Source organism: Acanthaster planci, linkage group LG17, assembly GCF_054643075.1.
Source record: "Acanthaster planci isolate LZ-2023a linkage group LG17, COTS_SCS, whole genome shotgun sequence".
Taxonomy (NCBI): domain Eukaryota; kingdom Metazoa; phylum Echinodermata; class Asteroidea; order Valvatida; family Acanthasteridae; genus Acanthaster; species Acanthaster planci.
In genome coordinates this window covers 1,635,085-1,655,016 of record NC_141793.1, presented here as the reverse complement: position 1 = coordinate 1,655,016, position 19,932 = coordinate 1,635,085, and the positions used below count along the sequence as shown (strand labels likewise).

The following is a 19,932-nucleotide window of genomic DNA, read 5'->3' as shown; positions in this document are numbered from 1 at the left end:
GGGAGGTAAGAATCAAACAAGATAACACCCACAACCTCTAAGTAGATAATGAAACTTAACCACGTGGCGGTTGGAGACACTCTGGAGTCAAAAAGTAGAAAATCTGGAACAGCACCCCTTACTGATTTGCAACTGAATGAGCACAGAAGTGAAATTGCTGTACTTTAGTTAAATCCCTGACTAGTCCATCACAAATTCATCACAATTCATCCAATGGCAAAGTCACAAGCCTATTCAAGTGAAATGCGCCACTGATATTCTTAAATCATTGTTCATTCCCACCCTCTTGTGACAAGACTTAAGATATGACTGGTGATTTGGCTTCTGTTTTGACATAAACCTACTTTCGCAGTACTATGAAACTGTAGCATGAACCAGTTAGATATTTAAGAGGAATGTCCATGACTGTGAATGCCAGAATGAAAAACAGCATCCTCCGTAAACCTTGATTGCTTCAGATTTCCAGTCATGATTACTCTGCAAGAGCTTACAGAGCTGTGGCTAACTCCTTTCTAACCACCATCCACCCCCCCCCCCCCGACAGAAGCCTACCTGGCTGCGCAGCGGGTATGAAGGCAGGGGCTATGACCGGTCCCCCGGGCAGGGGGTTCTTCATACGCATCGCGTCGTTCATCGGTGGCTTGCTCGCAGTTTGCTGCAACGAGAAGGGGAGGGGAGAGAAAAACGCACTTAAGACTAGGGGGGACTTTCCCACACAGTCAGGATTCCTGATTGGTCCAGGGGATTACTGCAGGTCCTGGGCACTTTCAGGGCGAGGTGAATTTACCAACAAGAGCAAATCCCTAGGCTTCAGAAACCGACTGGTTTTGCTTGGCACCTTGGACAAAAACTGAGGCTGGGCACCTTCATTTGGTTGTGGAATGCCAATCGTGCATTTAATTCTCAGCTTTGATCCAGATAATGACACTCACTGAATATTTCAAATGGGACAAATCTTGGATCTGAAGACTTCCATAATGTAAGGTTACTGGACTTAAACCTCATCAACACTGCTGAAAACTCAGGCTTCTTGGAGTCGGGGTAACAGACTACAATGACCTTCAAACTCAAATGCAATACAAGATGCCATGCAGATTGAAAAGATACATGCCACAAGCTTTCCGGGGGGGGGGAGGTGTGTTAACCATGCAAGAATACCAAGGGATCCACAAGGCGGACAAGCCGTAGGCTCATGCATATCACCAGAACAGGAGGTTTTGTACTTGTTCACTGATGTCTTCGAATCGAGACATGGCACCAAGGGATCGGCAGGACCGCACCCTATAACGCCGACACTGGGCACGCAGGATTTTCTTCTACACGAGACAGAAGGACAGTCACTATGAATGAAGGGGCAAATGGGAAGGGGGGGAGGGGGGAAGTCGGGTGAGGATGAAGACCAAGATGGAACCAAAGGGAGTAACTGCTCTAGATCAGGTTAAAGATTGATGCTCAGAATGTACAGCAAGGGAAGCAAAATCAACTGACCGTTGAACAATGTTTAAAATACGAACTCAACATGAAAAACCATTTAGTCCACACGAACATTAAGTACTTGCCCAAGCATTACAGCAATGGACTAGCACAGAAGGACTTGGTTGGGTTTTGTTAACAAAAGTACAGCGGTACAAAGTCAGAAATAAAGGTTAAAGGATTCCAAAACACAACTGCTACTTGACCAATACACTTAAACCGTGACCTCATGCACCCATCACTTACTCGTAGAGTCAACCGGACTAAAATTTGGCCCAAGCGGTGGCTTCCAATCACGGGCAAGTTCCAGGAAGGACTATAGTTTGACTAACAACGCCCCAACCATGGATGGCTGGGACTATCTAGTTGACCAATTTGGACAAGGCCCTAGGGCATGGCTGCACTGCTGGTTATCAATAGCCTATTTCATAAATCATTACAGAGGGAACCATTCACATGATAAAACATTGTATGACATTTTAATGACCACGTGCACTGCAAGAATCACAGCGAACAGTGAAATGCGAGTAAAGATAGTAAAGACGAGATTTTAAAAAAGGCCGACGAGGGTCGTTCGAGTGTGACTGACTTGCACCTGGGCATTGTTAAAAAGCAACTGACTACCGGTCGAACTATAGTTCGTGCCCAAACTTGCCTCACTGGTCCAGGCTAAGCCTAGACTATCCAGGACAAAGAAAGTTTGCAGAGGGGGGGTGGGGGAAGGGAGGGGAGGGTTGGGGTTAGACCCGTGATTCAGGGGGTTCCCCCGACGACAACACCTACCATCTGCGGTGAGTGCTGGGAGGAGCCAGCAGGCGGCGGCAGGCCCAGGGAGATGTTGGGCAGGGACGGTGAGGTGTAGAGGTTGACATCGCTGCTGCTGCTACTGTACATGCGCTTCAGCAAAAGGTAGCTGTTCACGTCCTGAGGTGCAAGGGGTAACAGAGAGAGAGGGGAAAAAGACCGGTCAGACAAGCGCGGCTCCTCCAACGACCATGCGTTCACGGACACCTCTCCCCCATTGAGGTCCTTGGCAAATCTCAAACCTGGGCAATCGGTTTGCGCCCAGACCAAATTTTTTATATGACTGCTAAGCAGGAAACACAGCTAAGCACGTTTGTACGCTGTGAACATGTCAAGCAATGGCTTATTACGCGATGTTCCGCTCAGCAACATATTCACTTGCTTTGGCTTAACAGTTCCTCATCCTCATCAAGATCTTACTTGGACTAGGGACCGAGGCCGTTTTCCAATACTCAATTTGGGCTCCGTCTCAGGCTTCAACTGTTTTTTACTTCCTGACTTTGAGGTTGTAAGCGCAACAGTAACTCTGATAGTGCCACAGAACATCAAGTCAGATGCGAAAGAGCCAAACATTACAGTACGTCAATTTAAGTTAGATGCTTCAGACCCACAATCAGGGATTGGCTTCCTACACGTAGCCTGAGATGGAGACGAAGTTGAGTATTGGAAAACGGCTTAAGTTGCTTAATACAGAAAATAGCTACATGTACTCGTTGTGACAGGTTACCGGCTAGAATATTGCACAATGCACATTACTCATGACTGGTTCTCATATGATGATGATCTAAGGCATAGTTCCATGTTTAACAACCTCACAAGAATAGGCCGAGAGCCAGATGAATCGGCCAAAAAAACCCACGCAATTTTGGCCTTGTGACAAACACTTACACAGCAGAAAAATTTAATCTGCAACCTCCTTTTATGAACCCTAGCCCTGCCTTTACCAACTAGAAAAATAAAGCAGTCACAGTATTTGTTCCAAGATACAAATGAAAATAGAACCCCCCTCAGCTAACACTAGGCTGAGTTGTTTTTCCAACCAAATGGCACTCTGAGAAATCCATGCTTGAACAGTTAGGGCACGTACTATGTACTTAGTTCAAAAAAAAAACTGGCCCACCAGTGCACCTACATGTACTTAACCTGTTTCACACTTCAGACACAACATCTCCGTTTGGGAAGGTCACTTTCATTTATTTTCTACAAATTTTTATTTTTTTTAATTTCCTCTCATTACTTTTTACACATAGATTCCAAACAATCCAAAGTACAACGCATGCCGACCAGGTGCAATCAACCATTTTTTTCCATTCTCAAGACACATCTGACGATGCTCACAAACAGTGCACCACATTCCATTCACATGTCCCGGCAAAAAAAACAAAAAAAAACAACACCCCACCTGGGGGGGCCCACAACTGAAATGCAAAGCAGTTGTTTGTGCATCACTGCTCAACAGGTCCATGTGCAGCCGCTGTGTGTCTACAAGCACAGGGTGTGGTCATAAGACTTGTTTTTGAAGCCCTACAATGTGAAATCCTTCAGCATATCTTACAGATAATGACGAAGCTTCATGCTGGGGAAGCCTGTCCAAGTGACTCAATTCCACCCGCGTGCATCGCGCGCTTCGGAAAACAAAGGGGGGAGGGGATAGGCAGGTGAAAGCCACACCAAGATGCTCTCCTTGTTTTCGATTCTTCCAAGATTTCAGGCCAGGCTGACAATTGATTCCAGCCCATCAGCACGATACCATCCAAATTCCTCATAAATCCCCCCTCTTCCACTCCCAGAGGAGGTCCTGTGACATGCTGTGACCAATCTCGGCAGCTCTATGAGGCCCTAGTAAGTCGGTGCTCTTACAGGAAGCCGGTCTAATGAGGAAACCAGCAAATTATGTGTTGTACATATCACAGGATGCGCAGTAGCCGGTGAGCCTAGCAGGGAATGCCCAATCTGGTCTACCAGATAGCTACACGTTGATTTTTTTCCAGAGCTCCGTGACCATTTTTTATACCATGCAGCTCATTTTCTTCCGGCAATTTTTCCCAGAAGAAAATTGACCGCTTCCAATGCCTTGCACACTACAAACTTAAGATACAAATTAATGAAAAGGTGTCAGCAGAGACCAAAAAAATGACAGTAAAATAGCCTGTCAAAAGAATACTTTCTATTGGTACAACGTTTGTAGAGCTATAAAACTAAACATGCTGTTATCTTTTTGAAACAGAACAGAGACAGTGGTAGACCCTTTGGCCAACTAATCCCCAACGGAGAGGAGGACAATAATATTGTGACATGGAAATTGGCCAAAAAACTGTCACCTTCAATAAGACTCATATTACACATTTGGCTGACAACCAAAGCAGAAATTGTATTTTGAATCCCTTTGTGTGGGGGGGGGGACCAGTGCACCTGTTTGTTGTTTTTTCCTTCTCTACATGACAAATTGTTTTTCCCTTCAACTTGTACACACGCACGTTTCCTTCAATATTTCCATGTATGCTTGAGGGACTTTTATGCGAGTAAGCCTTTCTGGGAAGGCTTGGCTCAGTTCCAAAAAAGCTATCACCCAAAACTGGAAACAACAAACTCCAACTTAACAATTGGGCCTGGGAGGCCCAATGAACCAGGCCATCAGGTTAAACAAGAAAAGGGCAAAGTAAAGTCTCGATGGGTCAGAGTTCAAGTCCTTTATCCCCATGCAGAGAGACATGCATGCAATCAAAGGTCACGTGCTCAATACTGCATCATGCGTGCACCAGATTCAATGCAAAATTTGAATTTTTTGTGCAAAATGTGACGGGCTCAAACAAACAAGTCGCTAACATGCCACTGCTGTCCCACAAATGAGTCACTCAATATCACAATCCACAAAGTACAGGAGTCGACAATCAAGTTTGCTTGGACCAAAATCGCAGCCTTTTCAGGTAAGGTTAGGTTAGGTTAGGTCAGATGTCCCGTCTCCCTTTCACAGAAACCCTTTTATCTTACACGGTCTGGTATTTCTGAGAATAAGATTGATTTGGTGTCTCCCCACCAACCCTCCAGGCGACTAAGATCCTCCGACTCTTCACTGCTTGTTGTTCCCAAAACACATCCTTCTTGGGGGATCGATCTTTCTCCCACACAGGTCCACAACTTTGGAATGAGCTCCCCATTGACATTCCTGCCCTTTCAGGCGTTACCGATTTTAAAGTGGCTCTCAATCCCCACCACTTTCAGTATGCATATTTTTGATAAATATTTTCCTGAATTATCATTTTGTTCTTTGTACTGCATCACGAGCGTCAGTTTTTGGCGGATACCGACGCATTCTAAGTGTTCTGCATTATTATTATTATTAATTTTCCAATTTTGCATGATCTCTACAACGATGACTGAATTAACCCTCCAATGGTTTTACAGCACAAATGTGCACGAGTGCCCACTGTCACTCTCTTGCATGTGTTTTCTATATGGAACACAAACATGCACAGGTTCAGTGTGTACACAGTTGGTGGCCAGCACAAAATGACCCAGGGTCTTTTGTGCAGTCCTCTTCACTGCATTTGGTTTACTGCACAATGATGCACATGAAACAGTGAAGCAAAGTTATTGGGCAGCACAAAAGTGCAATCTGATATTCCTGTGAGGGACTGTTGGTGCAGTGCACAACACGACACAGCTGTGCTTCATTGAGGTGTTTACCAAGTGACCTAAAGAGGGACTTCCACATAGGAGGGTTTTAATGGTGCATGCGAACTGCTGCCTTCTCAGTAGTGGCAATAGCGGACACAACATCGAAGAGAAAACAGCTTTGAAGGTAAGCACAGACTACTGAAACAGGGCCAAAAAAAGGTAAAAATTCAGTTTAACTACACTCAATATGTTCCTAGTACCTACGTCCTGCTTTTCCATCCAGGGTTTTCTCAATTGTAACTTGCGACAGTGGTGAGAATAGACTGATGGCCAAAATGTTAGGACTTTGAGGGACCTTACCTCCGGCATGGCAGCCGCAGCCAATCCGTTAGCTCCATCTCCTGCACTGAGGGGAGAGCTGGGACCTGATCCGGGAGTACTACTTGAGGGTGAGGTGTCCACTGTGGGCACAAGGGGAAATTTAGTGGCCACATTGGTATGGTTCCCTGAAGACAAGACACAAACTTGCTCTTTCGAGACAGTGAAGAACCAGCTTGGTCATTAAGCCACAAAAAGCATTTTTGTCAATGGCTCTGGTTTCTTTAATTTCTTATTCACTGTTAACAGCACAGAGCCATGGTCATTATTTTCCAAATTTGGACTCCTACCAAAGAAAAAAGAATTTTCTTCAATGTGACTACCGCTAAAGGCTTTCGTCAAAATAGTTTGCCTCTTTTAAAGTGTAGGTAATAAGCATTTATTTTACTACATTGCTAATCTCTGCACAGCTTCAAGACTGTTCCATAGAAAGAGCTCTTCATTTTTCTCATTTTTTCCCTCGACAACAAACCCGCAGCGGACCTGTTAATGGCTTCCTCTTGAGGCTTCCGGGCCCGTCTCGTCTTCGTGGGAGGGGGCTGCCGTGACTCCGCCTCTCTGTCACTTTCTCCTTCAGGCGAGAGCGCACCTTCAGGTTGGAGTCCGAGGCTAGGCACAAACAGGAAGACGGAGATGGAAAAAAACCGTCCAATTTTTACTTTGGTGATTGGTCAGCGGCTCCATGGATGAAACCAGGGAAAGCTGCTGTCAATAGGGTTTTTCCCCCAAAGCTGGCTTTTTTTCTCGTATCTTAAGGCCTAAATTTCATACGTTTAGTCTCTAGAGTTTAACCCCTGCGGCCGCTCCATTTTCTTGCGCAAAAAAATTTCAGATGTCTAGCATGAGGTCAAGCGTCAGAGAAATTTCCACTTGGTTCCAACGGTAAACAGAACCTGAGATGAAGCTGAATCTTGAAGAAGAGCAACGACGCAGAAAAGGACAAGGAAAGCCACTTTCCAGATAACTACCGGTAGTTCGTGCAATGACTCTTCATGTGCAATAACAGTGCACGTGAACCAAGCGAAGCATATGTACAAACTCTCTCCGAGATGGACTTGTTCCCATTTCGTTCCTTCTAAAACCCAGAATACCCATGTAATGGAGGGAACAGGAACTAGTCTGTTTACTGGATCTTGTTTAGCAAAACATTCCCTGCACAGATGTCTCCTTCTCCCCCCTCCCCCCCGGGAAATGGGCAGAGAGGGGTTGGGGTGGTAATAAATGCCACTTGCAGTTACTATTGTGTAGTCCGTGCCAAATGTGAACAAATGAGCACGCACACAGCAAAGGCAGTTTGTCACCCTGGGGGAGAGATTTACTGCTCGGTACAAAAACCTCCCTTTCTTGTTAACAAAGCCTTTGCCCAAGTGTACCGATTCTACAGTGTCACTGAACAACTGAAAGGCACTCCAATTTGTTAACGTCACATTTCCTTCCTAAAGCTCCCATTGTTAACATGGGTTGATAACGTATTGGGTTTTTTCGGGCCGCTCAACCGCAAACTCTGAACTGGAGAGTATCAGAATTTCCATTTCTGCTTTTCAGGCGGTAAGGCTGTGACTGCCAAACCACTCTCTGTATTTGATTTAAAAGGTTACGCGCCACAAATGATGTCACCGACATCAAGAGTAACATCCTGGATTCTTTGGGTCAACGCCCGTAGGCACACTTGCCTTCAAATAGTTCATGACAGCCCTGCGCACCTACAGCTCAGTCGGGCGAGACCGAAACACCATTCACCTACCTCCACTGAACTTAAAATTCTGCAATCGCCACATTAGTTACAACTAGTTACTGCGTAACTAATTGCTGTTCTGGCACTTGCCAAAAAAAATTCTATGGTATCGCTCTGGTAGTCAACGCTTACAGCACTGTTCAAAGTCCAATGGAAAAATGGGTGGGTGCAGTCACCATGACCGATTGTTGACCCCTTTCTGGCGCCCATGTTTCTAAAAATAGACCCTCCACCTCTTCAGCAATGAATAGGGAGGAACTGACTTGTATGAAGCAGCACTTATGTAGATGAAAAAACTGCAATTACATTCGGATCCTGATAAAATGGATTAAAAAGAATTGGGGGGGGGAAGTAAGTATTCTGGATAGGATGCATTGGAAAGTAGCAGCAGTGTGGTTGCGACAAGTGTCGGGATACTCCATGTGACCACAAGAGATGGCACCTGCTTCTTCTTTTTTTCTCTCTCTCGCTCAATTTCTATCGCCAAAAAGTCTCCTTGAAAATCCCAAAACCCTCAGTACTGGAGAGAATGGGCCATTTCCCGAGCGGCGACCCCCCCCCCCAAAATACAGACAATGTTATTTCTGCTCCATGAGACAACTTCACTTTGCCGAGAAATCCGACTGCGACAAAATTCTTCTCCGTCTCTTTCTGTTTGTCAACAGAGACGGCGAGGGCGCAGATGCAGGAGCGTGTGGGGTGGGGCAATACTCGGGCCAACTCACCAGTCTTTCGTAGCGGGAAGTTACTGTCGTACTGGCCAAACATGGGCTGGTAGTGGGCGGAGATGTTGTGGGGCGGGGAGTGGTGGTCCACGGAGCCGTGGGGGCTGCGGTTGGCCATGGACCACTGGCGGTAGGCCTGGGGTGGGGAGTGGTTGTGGCTGGCCCCCCCGCTGGCCGCCAGCTCGCTGCGCTGCTTGCGGTCCAATAGGAACTTGTGCAGCTTCTCCTTCACCTCCTCGGAAGGGTTTGCACCTTCGGAGATGAGATTCATAAAAAACAGTTTAAAGAAGTTGACACTATGGTACTTAACTCGAAAATAACCTGAAGATTGCTGCCTGAAAACGAGCAAGCTTTGATAAGACTCAAACATGTTCTAGCCATGTAATACAACTTTTGGGGGAGACTTTTTGCTGTTATATTATCTGGAGGACAACTGACACATGACCCGACGATTCCTTTATTTATAGCCCACTACAATCAGCTCATAAGAACAACACTGATGTTAGACACTGTGTACTGATTCGGGGGGGGTTATTAACACCAACCCCCTCGGGTGTATGTAAAATTCACATTGAAATTGGAGGATTTGGGACTGTTAGGGCTGTAAGAAAAATTGTCTTCCTGAAAGTGGATACTGCCAGAATTTGACACCAGTAATTCAATTATTTCTTGATATCAAGTCCCTTGTGAGGTTGCGGGGTTGCAGTCAACAGTAACACCATGCAAAACCGGATTGTACATTTTTGAGAAGTCCGCAAGCTCAGTAAGAACGCATCATTCCACAGAGCGGCGGAGAGAAATTGGAACAATTTACCCACAATAGAAATAGTGACTTAAACCTGCTCAAAAAATTGTTCCGACTAAGATGCGTCAAGGAACGATGAGCAGGGCGGAATTAAGTCACCTTTTCAAAATACAACCCTACCCTTCCAGAAAGCCTATTGCCCGTTGAGTCAACAACTCGCGCTTGAATGTCACAATTCGTATTCAGAGAATAATGATATGTAGATCTTCTTTGCGAAGAACCTCTTGTCTGAATTGGTAAACATGTTGGGCAAGCAGCTACATACCTGTACACGGGTCAAATTAAGCAATGACATCTTCTCTGCCGTGCAAGAGAACATGTTCCATTGATGTGTAAATGTTCCATGCACCCAATTACAATACTTCAAGCTTAACAACACAAAACATCTATTGCTGAAGTAAAGAGCCATTCGCAGAGGCCTTTTTAATATTTCCGACCAAGAAGAAAAAAAAAAACCACCTGCATCGACACAAATAAAGCTACTTTTCTCTGAACTTATTTCATAAGAGCAATCACGTATGACCTGCAAGAAAAAAAAAAGAGCTGTTTTTCTGCAGGCGGACAATTGTTGGAAAAACATCTAACCTCCTACTTCCCTAAACGGAAGCTGACCAGCAGCAAGTTTCAGAAACTAATCAAAGATTCTTTTTCTTTCTTTCATTCACAATAATCAGCTCTAAACTTAGCCACCAGTCGGGGGTAATTACAGCTTTCCTGTGATTAGTGCAAGGCTGCGGCTGGCAGAATATAAACCTTATTCCACTGAGAGAGAAAAAAAAAGACGGGATTAACAAGAAAAAAAAAAGGTCCCAAAAATAAAACTGCTGATGATAGCATCCAACTTTGCCGAGGGGAAAACATAATGAGGGCGTCAGATATACGGAAGGGATCTAAATATACGCACAAGCAGGATGGAATTAAAAAAGGAAAGGGAAAAAAGAAGAAATGGGTCTCAAAGGACTAAAGGACAACGCTGATGGAAGACGGTCTGATTTAGGTAAATGGAGAAGGGAGTACATGATTTTACTCGCTCTGAGCACTTAGAGCCAATCAGTTTTACGTGGGTGGAATAAGACGAGCCGCGAGCGGCAAAAATCAATGCCGAAATTGGAGCCAAGGTTAGTTTGACATTCAAGAGAAGTGAAATAGTTACGGCTGTAAGGAGCAAAAACAACCCCCAAGGAATGAGGCAAGACTAAAACGAGCTCCTTGCTCCTTGTAAGTAGGAAAAACTCTAAACTAAGGCATACCGTCTGTGACACATCAAGATGTCTGAGGTGAAACTAAACCCACTCCAAATACACAAGTGACTACGGAAACAAAGCATCTGGCTCTGACCTTTTCTTCAAAGTGTATTGCCGGAAGCAACTTTTCACTTACACGTGGTGATAATTTACATCCTCGCTATGTTCTTGTTCTGTTGCAAATGAATCCATGTCAACACAGTATCTCATCGTGCAACACAATTTCGGGTTTGACGGCACGGCATTAGCATGTTAGATAGAAATATATGTATTTGACCAGTGCTTTGTGGCAAAGCACAAGGACGGACTAAGGTATAACTCTTGACCCAAACACTGAGGGCAATCTTCGCTCGTTACACAAGCGGGGGTAAAAACTAATTGGTGCGAAAATAACAGCACCAGGGTTTTAAGGTGCTGAATGGAATTTGCATTAAAAAAAAACAAAAAAAACTACGTGCCAATTTGTGGAATTGTTTGGCACAGAAAAAAATTTGCTCAGCACAGATCATGCATGCTTAGCACCAGTTACGAGCTAAAATGTCATGTGAGATACACTGGCCTGTGCCTGGCTCCCTGCCGATTTTGGCCAAGCGCCTACATTCCCCAAGTAACATTTTCTCCTAGGCAGGTCTGAGGAACCCGGCCCTAAGTGGCATTTGCCAGATACTGCGCGCGTTTCTCAACTGAAAAGGGGAAGCGAACTTACTGGGCTTGTCCTTCTTGGCCAGCAGCTGTTTCAGGTGCTGCTGTTTCTGCTTCTGCGCCTCCAACTGCTGCTGCTGCTGCTGTTGCTGCTGCTGCGCCAGGATCATGCGGTCGTGCTGGATTTGCTGCTGTGGTGCAAATTGGACAAGGGGAAACTGTAAGACATAAACGTGTCAGAGGGGAAGGTTAAAGAGGAGATCAAGAGGAGGAAGGCACAAGAAAAGGTTAGAAACGGAAGATTTCATTAGTCGCGGGCAAATGTCTGTGGCTGTACGCTGCTGGTTTGTGGACATGGAGATGTAGATGGAAGTAACAATCCTACTGCCTCGTCTGTTCACTAAATACAAGCCTCTAACCACTGAGGGTTCCATTCTTCCAAACAGTGGTGGCAAAAGTGATAAAATAAAGGCTAACTAATCCGAGTAAGGACTCCAGCTGACAAATTTTTAAGTCAAAGTTTCAGGTAACTGTACTTTTCTCAAACTGCGGTGATAAATACGAATTTTTACAGTTTGCCAAAATGGTGACCAAAGATTGTATAGCGCCGCGTAGCAGCGCAACATAGTGAACTCGGCCAAAAATGTGTTATCACCATGGGCGCCATTCGAGTGTGAACGTTAATCCATAGGCGCAGGCATACCAAGTGTGCGTGCCTGTCGCGGTGCCTGCACCTGTTGTGTTAACGGACCGAATGTTTTGGAAACGAGTGGATTCGGCTTAGACTTTGGTTTTGCTGGTTCCAGCCATTTTGAAGCAGCATTTGAAACCACATGGTAAAGCTCTGATAGGAACCAGCGAAAAGGAAGTCTAAGCCGAATCCACTCTTTTTGAAAACGTTCACAGCGTATTCCTACCCAATGGCGCCCATTCGATAACGTTTTATGCATATTCACGATGAAGTTCTCCATCTTGCACTGCTATGCGGTGCTATACGATCTTTGATGGTGACAATGGTGACCGATGGTTGGAACCTACAAAGTTGTATATTTGGAAACAAGGTGATAAGCTAAGAATGAGGAAGGGGTTGAAACTGAAAAAAGGCACATGGGACAGTTTAGGTTGAAGCGTTGGGTTGAGGTGGTGGGTTGAGGGGCTGGGTTGAGGTGGTGGGTTAAGGGGCTGGGTTGAAGTGGTGGGTTGAGGTGGTGGGGTTGAGGTGGTGGGTTGAGGTGCAAGGTTGAAGTGTAAGGCTGAGGTGCTGGGTTGAGGTGCAAGGTTGAAGCGTTGGGTTGAGGTGGTGGGTTAAGGGGCTGGGTTGAGGTGGTGGGTTAAGGGGCTGGGTTGAGGTGGTGGGTTGAGGTGGTGGGGTTGAGGTGCAAGGTTGAAGTGTAAGGTTGAGGTGCTGGGTTGAGGTGCAAGGTTGAAGCGTTGGGTTGAGGCACTTACCCGGATCAGCTCTTGCTGCTGCTGTTGATGCTGCTTGGCCAGCTGCTCCTGTTGCTGCTTGAACTGACTGATGAGGACCTGCTGCTGCCACTGCTGCTGCTGCTTGAGCTCCAGTAGCTCATTCTGCAGCTGGCGGGCCGCCTCGGGGTTGAGCCGGGTCGGCAGGTCACCAGGACCAACGGGCACCTGGCTGCTGGCCACATCTTCTGTTCCCACAGGCAAGGGGGAAAAAAGGAAAGAGAATGTCCAATCAGCTCATCTGTCCTACCATCTTTGGTGGATTTCAGCCATCCAATGATCTCGGACCTGTAGAACCCCAAGTATTTGGGTTTCGTGTTTTTCTTGTAAAACTTCACACTTGTCACAATCTGTCTTCTGGTTGGTCAGCTGGTATCATCCAAGTGGACGTTGACTGTCAACATTTCAGAACTTTCCCACCATCAGACCCATTCTTTTGACGTTTTCTCTCAAGTTAGGTGGCCCTTCTAATTTAAAATTCTGAGCCTTCTAACCTGCCCTCATTTTTCACACCTTCCAAAATTTACGAGAGCGATACGGTATACACATTAAAGGAGTAGAAACATACTGCAGTGAGGACTGACAATCTCAGCCTGGATTAAGTACGGAAAAAGAACAAATTCATCATTTCATTGTTTTGTACACTGAGGCAGAGACAGATTTCAATCTCTCTGCGTACAGTATCAGTTGATTGAAAACTTGCACTGACTACCCAAGAAAACTTCAAAGTTCAACCATTAAACTTGTCTGTTGCAACTATTCCGAGAAGCCACTTGAAACTACTGACTGTCAGTTGGGGAAAACAAATTCCACTTTACAAAGGGCAATCTGATATTTATGAGTCCGGGCAATGTCGCTTTATCAAATTCCACAGACATTTGAGGAGAGGCAAAATCACTGGCTACAAATGTTCCAGAGTCGTATTCCAGGTTATTCAACTGGGAATTAAAAAAAAAAAAAAAAAGGAAGCAAATGTGACCCACTGGGAAATGTTAAACAGGATATCTTGCGATCCAAGGGTAAGATATTTCCGGGAATTTTATCGACCTCAACCCCGGGATGGGACCCTTTGTCATACATGTACCTTTCAGGTGCATACTGTTGAAGTGGGTCTCAATGTTCACGCTTTCGTGGCCTCCTCCAACGGTAGATTCTGCAGACATGAGGAAGAAAAACAAATTACATGAATCGTAAAGTAATGTTTAACTATCGGCCGCGACGGCTTGATTAGTGGTGCGGATGTCTTGGTCACACAACTCCACAGAGTGGCCCAGTTGGTGGGTGGAATCGGCCATGGGTACTGGATAGGTGCATGGTTAAACCAATGGCTCTGTATGGGGTGAAAGGTCCGGTGTTCAATTCCACACAAACTTGCCCGCAGATTACAGCCGCTCCTTGCAAGAGCATGTCTCGCTATCAACACTAACCAGCGTTGGTATCTCGGGAGTTGAACCTCTGACCTCTGCCATGCAATTCCAGTTGCTCTACCTAACGACCCTACATGGGCTCCACATGGGCAGCCTTCAAATCACACAATGTTTTCTCACGAGGGAGTTGCTGATCAATCCTAATCAATCACAATTGATCTCGGCGGCATTGCCCAGCAACACAACTCACTTGTCGTTCATGGGTAACATTGTTAGCACACAATGAAGCTAACCAGTGTAACATCAACTGCACTCGAGTACAAACGGTGGAGTAAAAAAAAAACATATATAATCTCATTGAAAATCCAGCCTTATCATTCAAGAAAGAAATCACCTCCACAAAAGGAGGTTGCTTGTGTGGAATAAGAACCTCTCGGCAACCAAAGCTAGATTAGAAACTGCGCTGTCCTCTAAAAATAACAGCACCCTCATGATAGTGGCCGACAAAAAAAAGGATTTGGGATAAGGAGGGAATAAGATAGGCGGCTGTTGTTGCAACTGTGAATATAGAGCGGTGCTCAGTCATTGCAAAACAGTCTATGAATAGACCAGGCCAAGGGTATGAATGACTGGCCACTGTCTGTTTGAAGGACATCAGATATAAAAACAGCTCACTTGTACCAGGACTGCCATGTAAATACATTCAGTGCACAATACATGTACAGTACAGGAACAGTTTAGAATTCGAAATACCATACACAACTATACAAAGGCTGAGGAATTTCAACCTATCTACATGGAACTTGCGTTTAGAAAATTGACAGACTTTTCAGACAGACAGCTGTACGTGTTCAACATCTAGGCTTGGAGCTACAGAGACATACATGTACATGTACATGAGCAAAGCTTGTTACAGCATTTCCAAAGATGGTGTACTGACCAATAATTCAACGAAAACATGTGTCATGAAAAAAAAAAAGGCCTTAGCCATAAATAAGTAAACAGATCTTTGCAGTTATTTTGATAATGTGATCTGTGTTACATGCACAACAACTATATTTAAATGCACACAGGCACAAAAGAGGCAGGCACCTGAAAGTCGTCATGTCAAGATTTCTTAGCAAAACAAAACTCCCCAAATAATATCCCACGTGCCGCTGCAAACAACACCACCAAAAGACGCAAACCTGTAGTATCTTGTTTGTCGTGGCGAGCAATTTTTAGACTCATCCTTAAGTGGGCACAACTACGTGCGTCAAGCTTGCCGGGCCAAGCATAAATTCGATACAAGCGATTTGCCCGATGGCTTGTCATCCGACAATATCACAGCGGCGAAGTGGGTCTATTTATAGAGCTTTTGATTTCTCTCTTTCCGAGCGTGTGTGTGTAGTGTGTGTGAGCGTCAACAAGGGACAAGCCCTGGATGCAGCAACAGCACAGAGTGGGGCATGTGTGTAATGAAGGACCCACTGTTTTTGCCGGCGTGCATAGGTTGCGGCGAAAGGTCGGTGAAGTTTTGGATGAACATGGAGTGTTTGTGTCAATGAACTGGGCGAGTCTGGGGTGAGAGCCCAGTTGCTGTGGGGATGTATGTCCGTGTGTTAATTTAACATGGTCAGATGGTAGCATGATCTGCCGTCGTAACTGAAATCACTGGGTTTGTTGTTTGTGTTCCTGTTGGCGTGCCCGGGGGATGAAACTCTGAAGTTGTTTTGAAGTCTGAACAATTACTCTTCTGAAGTGTTCATGATTAACGTACACCAACATGGACGTTGGTCCGAGCCAACTTGGCAATTCTCCAGTTTCTAAACCACTTATAACCAGTTATTGACATTTAGCCTTTGTGTATCGAGCTTTATCAATGATTTCCTACGCATTCACAATCACACAATAACCTTTACCCGCCTTTTACGGGCATCATACAAGTCATCTCACCGATCATTTATGCATCTCTCTTTGGGAGGATCTTTGGAGATTGGCTCATGAGGAATATTCACACTGCTTTCCAAAGGCGAGTGTTGAGGCATTTGCCACAATGAATTGGAAATGATCTCTGTTGTCAGTGGAATGGTTGCAAGTCATGGGCAAATCTATCCAAATTTATCCATCTTACCGCTGATGATGGGCAATGTTCTTGCTCTCATTTTCCCTGAATACACAATCAGTAAAAACGTTCCCTCCGGTGAGTTTATTTTCCATGTCAGAGAATCAGAAAACAAATGTACATGTAGTTTTGGATTATGTGATAATGGCCTTTCTGAAGTGACACACTAGTCCATGTACATATGTGACGGTTGAAAAAAAAAGGACACCCCATACACCTGTTACCATCCATCTTTAAAATATGATTCTGAGATGAAGCTTGGGGTGCTGTTTGCAAAGTGTGAGTCAGGGATCCGAAACCAGCTACTTGTCATGTTGTGTGTCCTTGAGCAACGCACTCTATCTGCATCTTCTCAATTGTTCTCTGATTATGAGCCCCGAGAACAACCAAGAGAGGGCGCAATTTTCCGAGCAACCGAGCTCTTTTTGTAGGAACTGCACTTTGCCGGTTTAGAAACAATGAAATGCATGCATTACGTTGCATAGCTATCAACAAAATGAGCACTCTCGACCAACATGGCTGTCTTTCAACTTATGAGGGGGTGCTTCTGCTCAAGGCAGATAATGCAATATGCTGTATTCTCCAGCACCAATTTTGAGACTTTTTTTTGCCAAGTGGAACGATCACACAAAACATCAACCATAAACTGGTTTCTTTTCTTCCTGGAAAGTTATCCTCTTAAACTACTGTCACAGTGTGTAAATGATTGGATGTTGAGTTGTTGAGTGGTGAACTGAAGTGGATTAAGAATAGAAGTTGATCTTACCCCTAATGATGGGCAGCGTTCTCGCCTCGGGCATAGACCGCGCCCTCGGCCTGTCATCATCACAGTACGGAGCGACGGACAACATTGCAGAATCTAAAAACATATTGATTTCCGACAAAAAAAAAATTTCCACACAGTTTTTAAGTCCTGACAAAACTGGGCCTTCTTAATCCAAGAAAACTCCCATGCAGAAGTCAAACAGGCAGATCTGCAGAAGGCAAAAACGATCCCGCACAGTGAACACAAACTTGGTCTTTGCAAAACTTGTCAAAACACTCAGTGAAGTTGATGTCTCTGATCCCGCAAAGGCAAGCACCGAGTTGAAGGACTCAACCCCCAAGCCCAAAATCCACACGGGGAAGTTGTCTGGTGTCGGGACTGCACTGAAACACAGTGCATCACAGCTGGTCGGGTGACACACAGAGAAACCAGATCCCAACACAGCTTCCAGTGCACGGTACAGGACATGCATGTGTGATTCTGCAGGTACTGTAGCCGTGATGTATACAAGTACCAGCCTGGTATTCACGAGTCTAGTTGTCAGTGTGGCCGACTCGCAGTATCGAGTGCACTATATCTGAAGCAGATCAACAATCAAGAGGCCAGGGTGAACTTTGGAATCACCAACAAAGTTCCGGGGGACCAATAGGAACGAGCGGTTACAGCCATTGTCAGGTTGCTGATTGTAGAGTGTTTCCCTTTATGGCAAATGGCAGAGAATGGGTTTTCTGTGATAGCAACAACCATACCGGGGATTAAAAAAAAAAGTGGCCCCGCTCTTGTTCACCTCTTGGTGAGGTCAGGGTGTCAGGCTTTCCTGCAAGGAGTGTCTTGCAATCAGTAGAAATGCAAAATCTAAAAAAAAAAAAAAAAAGAGGGGAGGGTGTTGTCACATGAGAAACAGGATGTGAGTTGCCATGGGAATTGGACAGTTCCACGAACACAGGCTTCTGATTCCAACGGGCGTATTCTGGTTCTCTCTGGAGAGTGAGGTCTTGTATCTGTATTACTCTTGAGCTGCAATTTCCCACCAGCAGTTACTGCAGTTACTATTAATCTCTCTCTCAAACAATTTCAGAGGTTTTTTTGTTTGTAAAAAAAAAACCAAAAAAAAAACCCAACAAAACAAAGTCTTTTTATGAGTTGGCTGGTTGCAACAGAATCCAACAATGGGACAACGTGCAGCCTGCCAAATGGACTTTCAAATAAAAGAACTTTTTTGGTCTGTTGCTCAGAGAAAACGTCCCACTTCTGCAGCTTACTTGACCAGGGTAAGGATGCGATGCGTTGGCCTTCCGTGCCAAATGTGGGAGCAGGATAAATTTAAAAAAAAAATTCCAACACTATGCTGGTACCAAAAATATATTATTGTCACACTTTCAGCTGCTGCCTCCTTCAAAATTCTGATATTTTTGCCTGTACTAAAGATCTGTCGACAGGTCAGATTAACTTAAAAAATTAAACCTGGAAGACACTAAACACATTTGTAAGGAATGTTCTAACAAGAATTCAATTTAAACAAATTAATCGATGCTGCTCTGAAGCACAAAGATTTTCTTTCCTCTGTGGTCCTCAGTCTTAAAATAGCCCAGCATTTTTTACTTCACAAGAGACCCTTCACACCAAAATACTGAGCCCAAAGTAAACAGCAAAGACAAACCCTCCTGCTAGTTTCTCTTCTTTTGTTTTAAATGCTGGCTAAAAGGGTCATGCCGACACTGGAGTATGTGGTGTTTACTTGGCGTCCCTGGACTTTGGGACGGGTAATCTTCCACGGTAAACATTACTTGACTAAACTGGAAATCACTTGAGGCACCCGACGCCAACTTTGAACTCCAGAGCAGAGGGAGAACAAACGGTATCAGAGGGAACGTGGGGTTCACGAAAAATCACACATACCGGTATCACAAGTAGTCTGTGTCACACACAAACACCCCCACCCACACCCCCAACCCTTACTTGTGCACACGAATATCTTGTAATCGTGTTGTCTGGTTGCTCTCTTTCCTCGGTTTCTGCATGAATTTGTCTTTGTCAACACATTCTGTTTGTGGAGAAGTCGTGAGAAGATCAATTAATCAAAAAACAAAGAGCTGTGAATTTCAGACAAAACAAATCTCAGACCAAAATAAACGACTGGACACCACAGAGCGTACAAGATCTCTCGCCCCTTGGACCAGTGCGTAGTTCTCTACACAAGACACCCAGGTCTCTTCACTGGTGGCCTCCTTCAACACTGCAGAAACACCCTATCACCGATCTTGGACAATCACGGCTGGTCTACTGCTGTGGATATTGCAGCTCTGTACCCAATAACAGGATTTTCAACTCTGGGATCAAAGCATCAACCCGTCCTCGCTGGTACCATTTAATGAAGTTTTTATTACTAGTACGTGGTGTCATTGATCTGATAATCACCTGCCGTGTAAAACACCACTGTCCACTTGCTGTCCACTTGTCCTTGGCTATTTTAAGCCAGTGTATTCATCTGTGCCCTTCTTTTTTTAAGGCGGTATCATAAAACGTGTCCGTGTAGGTCAACTGCACAGGACACTCACCTACAGTACAAATTCTGGGTCACGGGTCAACGGCCATGACACACTAATGACAGAATCCCTGATGCTACCAAGTCAGCTATACTGTTGAAGAAGAGATGGGTGTGCATGCATCTCTGAGTACAAAGCTTCTCTGTGCTGGTACTTGAAAACTGGACTAGGTCTGGAACCAAGACCACAAGAATACAATACCGGCACACCGTCCGAAACGAGTCAGAGACGGGAACACTCATTTTCTGAGCCCATAGC

At 45.0% G+C, this 19,932-nt stretch overlaps 1 protein-coding gene across 18 annotated transcripts in view; it reads right to left on the bottom strand.

Annotated features, from left to right (window-relative positions):
* Window positions 1–19,932, bottom strand: part of LOC110977423 (histone deacetylase 4-like) — a 67,747-nt gene that overhangs the window by 14,206 nt on the left and 33,609 nt on the right. For 6 of the 18 annotated variants that reach the window (XM_087147972.1, XM_022231563.2, XM_087147971.1 and 3 more), the window contains exons 3-12: window positions 17,129–17,221; window positions 16,372–16,407; window positions 13,976–14,044; window positions 12,874–13,079; window positions 11,489–11,642; window positions 8,734–8,985; window positions 6,757–6,882; window positions 6,256–6,356; window positions 2,257–2,397; window positions 553–655 (exon numbers count right to left, since the gene is read on the bottom strand). In XM_087147972.1, the coding sequence (XP_087004098.1) occupies window positions 553–655; window positions 2,257–2,397; window positions 6,256–6,356; window positions 6,757–6,882; window positions 8,734–8,985; window positions 11,489–11,642; window positions 12,874–13,079; window positions 13,976–14,044; window positions 16,372–16,407; window positions 17,129–17,221 (1,281 nt within the window). Of the gene's footprint in view, window positions 1–552; window positions 656–2,256; window positions 2,398–6,255; window positions 6,357–6,756; window positions 6,883–8,733; window positions 8,986–11,488; window positions 11,643–12,873; window positions 13,080–13,975; window positions 14,045–16,193; window positions 16,222–16,371; window positions 16,408–17,128; window positions 17,892–19,932 lie in introns of those variants that run through there. The other 12 variants (XM_022231613.2, XM_087147979.1, XM_022231650.2 and 9 more) reach the window with 8 other exon arrangements.